The 6,509-nt window shown below is 43.7% G+C and overlaps 1 protein-coding gene across 1 annotated transcript; it reads right to left on the minus strand.

The window, feature by feature from the left end:
- Nucleotides 1-4,928: 4,928 nt before the first annotated feature.
- Nucleotides 4,929-6,245, minus strand: LOC127264752 (uncharacterized). The gene is made up of 4 exons (XM_051294257.1): nt 6,170-6,245; nt 5,859-6,101; nt 5,660-5,791; nt 4,929-5,588 (listed from the first exon to the last, which is right to left on the minus strand). Exons 1-4 carry the CDS (start codon nt 6,230-6,232, stop codon nt 5,286-5,288), a joined length of 741 nt encoding a protein of 246 aa, XP_051150214.1. The 5' UTR covers nt 6,233-6,245; the 3' UTR covers nt 4,929-5,285.
- Nucleotides 6,246-6,509: the final 264 nt, after the last annotated feature.

Consider the following 6,509-nt stretch of genomic DNA (forward strand, 5'->3'; position numbering starts at 1 on the left):
GATCCTGAAATAGGAGATGCCGAGGAAGAGACTCTTGAGATAATCTTCGGGTCATTTGCTCCAGAAGAAACAAAATTTTTGCGCAGCAAGATAATGAAGATTGATAAAGCCGGGTTCGAAGTCAGGATGACGGATATGTGATGGTTTGAGAAAGAAGCGAAACCATCTGGGCAAAATTCGAGGAAGAAAAAGAACCAGAGTGGGCGGCAATGACTGGCAGTCCCCCACTTATGGTTTTTCCTCCTATACCAGAAGGAGCAATCCCACACTTGAAACCATTATATGTTAACGCTCACATTTGTAGTAAGCCGATTAACAAGGTTTTCATTGATAATGGGGCTGTCTTCAACGTCATGCCTATCAAAACTCTGAGAAAATTGGGCAAAGGGATTGGCGACCTGTCTCCAGTAGATATCGAGATGACGAGCTTCATGGGACAACCAACCAAACCAGAAGGGATGATGGTGGCACCCATTGAAGTCGGACCAAAGGTGATTTCAATAGTATTCTTTGTGGTAGATGCCAACACTACTTATTCGGTCTTGTTGGGGCGGGACTGGATTCACGCTTCCAAATGCATGCCTTCTTCTCTCCATCAACAGATCATGTTTGGGGAAGGAGATCAGGTATTACCATGGAAGCCAGCACCAATCCGTTCGGTTCCACAGAAGGTGTGGAAGAGTCGGTGCTTTATTCAGAGTATGTACCGCCGATTTTACAGACAACTGTGGTAGATGAATATCCCTGGAAGGGCTGTAGGCTCACTGCGCAGGGTTATGTGTTTCAGTAGAAACAATCTTTTGTTTTATGGCTCTGTCGTTAGCCAAAAAACTTTTTATTTACTTATTTAAAGTTTAATTATGGAAGAAATAAGTAAATATGATAAGTTGATTAGACAATTTTATTTAAACCAATTATTGGTTAGGTTACATAATAGGGAAGGTTCCAACAACAATGTTAGCGAGGGAGAAGGTTTTCGCTGGCCTGATCTCTTGGAAAAGACAGAACCTTCCTTGTCGACTCAGGATCCTCTCATTGAGTATAATGTAGAAACCAAACAGGTACCCAAGATGGTCAGGGTAAGTGGTTTGTTGTCAAAAAACCAACAGGAGCAAATGGTAGCGTTAATTCGGGACCATATGGAATGTCTGGCATGGGATTACTCTGAGATGCCCGGATTGACGCGCGATTTGATAGAACATAGGTTGCCTATTAATAAAGAGTTTAAGCCGTATAAGCAACCACCAAGGACAGTGAGTCCATAATTGATGCCCTAAATCAAAGAAGAAATTAAGAAACTGTTGATGGTGGGATTCATCCGACCATGTCGGTATGCGGAATGGTTAGCCAATATTGTTAGGTTACCAAGAAAAATAGAAAGATTCGAATCTGCATTGATTTCAGAGATCTCAATCTAGCCACTCGAAAAGATGAGTATGTAATGCCCATAGCTGACATGTTGATCTACTAGGCAGCAGGGCATCAAATTTTAAGTTTGATGGATGGATATGCAGGGTATAATCAAATTTCATTAGCAGAAGAAGATATACCCAAAACCACATTCCGATGTCTAGGGGCTTTGGGAATTTATGAATGGACGGTTTGCCATCCGGTTTAAAGAATGCTGGAGCAACCTACTAACGGGCAATGAATACCATCTTTCATGATCTGATCGGGCAGTCAATGGAGGTATATATTGATTATGTGATCATTAAGTCTACTGACTTTGACACACATCTGGTTGATTTAAAAAATGCTTTTATACGGATGAAGTAGTACAACTTGAAAATGAACCCAACAAAATGTGCCTTTGGAGTTTCGGCAGGGAATTTCTTGGGGTTTCTAATGTATGAAAAGGGGATAGAAGTCGATGCAAACAAAGCTAAGGCTGTTTTGACAACGCGGCCACCTCGGTCGGTCAAGGAGGTGCAGAGTTTGTTAGGGAAGGTAAATTACCTAAGGCGTTTTATATCAAATGCTGTAGGGAAGTTGAGACCTATCACAAAGTTGCTTCAGAATAAGGCAGCCAGTTTTTCCTGGGGTCCGGATCAGCAGAAGGCACTAGAAGAAATCAAACAAGCATTAACCAGACCACCTGTGTTGGTTCCCCCAAGGGGAGATCGACCCCTTCGGCTATACGTCGCGAACAACTTTGATGTTGTGAGTAGTCTGTTGGTCCAAGAATGGGAGGATAGTAAGGAAAGGGCTATTTATTATTTAAGCAAAACCTTGGTAGGACCAGAGTTGAATTATACTATACCCGAGAAAATGTGCTATTCTTTAGTTTTTGCGTGTACTCAGTTGGAGCATTATATTATGCCAAGAGAAACCGAGGTGGTTTCTAAAATGGATCTGATCAGATTAATTCTGCACAGACCAACCATGCAGGGAAGATTAATGAAATGGGCCATCAAATTGGCTCTTTTTGCGGTGCAACATCGACCTATCAAAGCAGTGAAAGGGCAGGTTGTAGCCGACTTGTTGGCTGAATTTGCAGGCGATGAATCATTGGAAAACAAAGTAGTGCCGTATATAGGCACCAGTCCTTGAAAAAAGTTTTTTGATGGTTCTCGTTCAAAAGGAAAGTCAGGAGCTGGGGTGATACTAGAAGGACCAGGAGCCAATAGAATTAGTTTGCAGCTTCAAATGGAAGAGATGACTCATAAGTCTGTGGAATACGAAGCACTGATTTTGGGTTTGGAAGCACTTATTGCTAAAGGACTACAAATGGTCCTAATGTGTGGAGATTCTCAACTTGTCATCAACCAAGTGTTAAAACAGTACGCTTGTAATTATCCTCATCTGCGTCGATACCGAGATTTGGTATTTCATCTGTTATATAGAATTGCGGAGCTAGTTTTCGAGCATGTACCAAGAACAGAAAATCGGTTGGCGGATAATCTGGCTCAGAATGCCTGCCAGCAAATGATCGGTAGCATTGATTTCGGGATTGATTGGAGAATAGAAATTATGGTGTATTTGGAATCACCAAGTTTTGTGACTCATGTGGGCATTCGTTTGAAAGATTTACGTTTCCAACTTATTGAAGGGGTTCTGTATAAAAGAACCTTTGAAGGAGTTTTATTGAGGTGTATGGGACTTGAAGAATCCATTAAAGTAATGGAAGAGGTCCATGGCGGAATTTGTGGGGCGCACCGAGTAGGATTGAATATGCGATGGGCTATTCATCGTATGAGATTTTAGTGGGCAAGGATCTTTGATGATTGTATCAGATTTACTAAGGGGTGCCAGGAATGCCAGAGGCATGGTCCATTAAATCATCTGCCAACAGTAGAACTGCAGACGATAGTTAAGCTGTGGCCATTCAAAGCCTGGGCGCTGGATGTAATAGGGAAAATTTATCCGACGTCATCGAAGCAACATTCATTTATTCTGGTAGCGACTAATTACTTCACCAAATGGGTAGAGGCAGTTCCTTTGAAGAATGTGACGCAGAAAGAGGTGATTGAGTTCGTGCTTAATCGTATTGTCTATCAGTTTGGGATTCCCCATACTCTTACAACCGATTAAGGATTGATGTTTACTGGGGAGAAATTTGTTGAGTTTTTGGCCGAATTTAACATCAAATTGCATCACTCTTCACCATATTACCCACAGGCGAATGGGTTGGCCGAAGCGGCAAATAAAATCGTTATTAACATCATCCGAAAAATGGTAGAAGAAAATCCAAGAAAATGGCACATATTATTGTCTCATGCATTGTGGGCCCACCGAAATAGTAAAAATACTTCTACTGGATTTTCCCCATACCAATTAACGTTCGGGCAAGATGCTGTTTTGCCTGCGGAATTTGTTGTGCCTTCACCCAGAGTGACTAATACAACAGCGTGTATTGACGAGGCATATGCACAAAGGATGTGGCAACAATTGGAAGAAGTGGATACAAATCGATTAAACGCTTTGGATCAAGTGATTAGACAGTGAGATTAGGGCGAAATACTCTGGGAAAAAAGTGTCCCCAAAGGTTTTTGCAGAAGGGGATTTGGTCTGGAAAACAATTCTGCCTACGTATAAGAAGGTGGATCAACTAGGGAAGTGGTCTCCCAATTGGGAAGGTCCTTTCATCATTCATAAAGTGATTGGGAATGGAGCTTTTATTATCATAAATCAAGAAGGAAATCTGGTACATGAGAATACTAATGATAAGTATCTGAAAAGGTATTACCCTGCCTTTTCAGAACATTGTCATTAGTTCTTATTATAAAATCTAGGAACCCCTCAAAGGGTTCGGACATATTAGAAAAGGGTTCTCTAATTATCAGAATGATAGTTGTTTTTTGGTTCTGAGGTTTCATCCCAATTCGCAGAAACCATTTCAGGTTCTTCATCCAAAAGGTCGTCCAAATCAAGGCGGTAGCGATCCCACTGATCCTGGATTTCTTAAAGATCTTGTTCGGTACGGACCTTCAACAAGGACACGCAGTCTAGAAAGCGTTGTTCTTTGCTGGTCGAAAATGTTGTTCCAACTGAGGTCTGGAAGGATTGCTAATACATGATGATCTATAATGTCCAGATGATGATCACGGTCAGATATGCGGGTGAGTATGTCAGTAAGGGGTTCGTAGCCAGTGGATATATGCTCTATCAATCGGATCGTACGATGTATGGTTCTCCCGCCTCTGCCGGAGAACCTAAATTTAAAGTCCAGTTGTTTTAGCACCTGTATCAGGTCTTCAGCATGATGAGCTATGGGGTGTTTTCCTACTAGGAATGATTGCAAAGAACCTTGCCAGTTGGACGAAGGGACGCAAATGCGAGGAGTTTATATAGGTGTTGTGGTGTTTAATTTGTGGTTTATTAAATCTGAAAACAATATGGATATTTGTTTTGATGTCTGACTTAGTAAAAGCGCAAAGAACATAGGATCTGTGTTATGAAAATAGGAAATATATAAGTTAAGTCTGGAATTCTATACAAATTACATCGGGGTTACATAGAAAACAGGGCCTTTAGAGCAGTTTGGAGATCGGTCCACTTTAGCTCCAACTTTGTGGCCCACCGATGCTGATAGGCTTCCTGGTGTCTCCGGACGAGTCTCGTTTGTATAGTTGTTTGAAGTTTCTCGCAGAGACTCGTCTGAGTATGGCAATGTGCCTCCACTAGACGATTCCCTTCTTAAATGCTATCATCCAGGGACTTCAGCTGTTCTTGGAGGCGTCTAAGTTCTTCCATTTTTTGGGAGATCTCAGCCACTAACGTGTGCCGCGCTTGTCAGAGTTCGTTCAGCTTGGCCTTGGCAAGGTTAAGGTCTTGATCGACCTTCTTCAAGTTTGCCTCAAGACTGGCTGGATCAGCAGTCGGTTGAGATGACATGGCCTCGGATGATGGGGGCGGATCAAGGGCAGTTCGGCTTGAAGTTCAGTAATCCTGGCCATCATCCGATCAAGGACGGGGGAAGCTTCTGATTCCAGTATGGGCTGTACCAACAAGGTTATTGCGACCTGGACTAGAGCCTCGAGGTCGGCTAAACTTAGGTCGGCAAAAGACAGGTCGGCGCAGCATTCCACGATAGATCTGACGGGAGTCGGAAGGTTCACTCGGGCCAAAATATTCATCTCTTGGGCAGCCTAAGGTAAAAGGAAAATGTTAAGTCAGAGAGACATGGTGAACTCATTACAATGTAAGGATAAAAGTTTACCTGATTTAAGGCTGCCGTGGCTTCAGAAGAGGCCATGAATCGGAACGCCGTGGAAGCACCATGGCAAATTGTCGGGCCAGCAACCGACTCGTCTCCCGGTTGGAGACGGTGAGCGACGGCCAGCTCCATTCCCTAAACGAAGAAAGTTAAGCAAGGAGGAAGGGGTAAAGTTAGAAAATGGATGAGAGGGAACACTAACCGAACCCCTTGGGGCAAAATTGACCGAAGCCTCGCCTGACTTCGAGGAGGAAATCTCCTCTATGTCGTGAGGCGGTGGGATCGGTTGGACTGGTTGAGGAGCAATAGGAGGAACCTCATCGACAGGTGGAATGGCTGGTTGTAAGGGCAGCGTGGCAGCAGCTTGGTCGGGTGGTGCCACGACTGGGTCGGGCAATTCTGCGACCTGGTCGGGTTCGGGCACCACCACAATTGCATAAGGTTTCTGGTTGAAATGTTATACAAGAGTTAGAGGTTTATAAAAGAATCATATGGAAGAATCCTGGCAGTTACCTGTGATGGTCCCGCAACCTGGTCGGGGAAGGCGACGGGTCGGTCGAACATCGCTGCAACCATGTCAGTCGCTTGTAGTGGTAAGGTAGCAGTGGAGGCGAAATTATAGGAGAAATTGGCCTCCCCGCCGATTTCTCCGGTCGGTGTACCTCCAGTAAGAAAGTTGAAGTCAATGGTGGAAGTAAGTATTCTCTTTTTCTTAGGAGCATTAGGAAATACTTACCTCAGCTTGCAGAGGGTTGGTTGTGATGGTCGGTTGACCAGCGATCTTAAGGTGTTCTGGAAGATCGAGCGGTTGAGCAGGTCGTTGTTCGGTTGGGGTCATTGGTGCAGCTAACGG

This window comes from Andrographis paniculata, unplaced genomic scaffold, assembly GCF_009805555.1.
Source record: "Andrographis paniculata isolate CXL003 unplaced genomic scaffold, ASM980555v1 Contig71END, whole genome shotgun sequence".
Classification (NCBI taxonomy): Eukaryota; Viridiplantae; Streptophyta; class Magnoliopsida; order Lamiales; family Acanthaceae; genus Andrographis; species Andrographis paniculata.

Excerpts from the sequence above, each read along its gene's own strand:
- LOC127264752 (XM_051294257.1), bottom strand. The coding sequence starts at position 6,232 with ATGGTTGCAGCGATGTTCGACCGACCCGTCGCCTTCCCCGACCAGGTT. Across the intron at positions 6,102-6,169 it reads AGGTTGCGGGACCATCACAG|AAACCTTATGCAATTGTGGT; the intron begins GTAACTGCCAGG and ends CATTTCAACCAG. Across the intron at positions 5,589-5,659 it reads CCACGGCAGCCTTAAATCAG|GCTGCCCAAGAGATGAATAT; the intron begins GTAAACTTTTAT and ends CTTTTACCTTAG.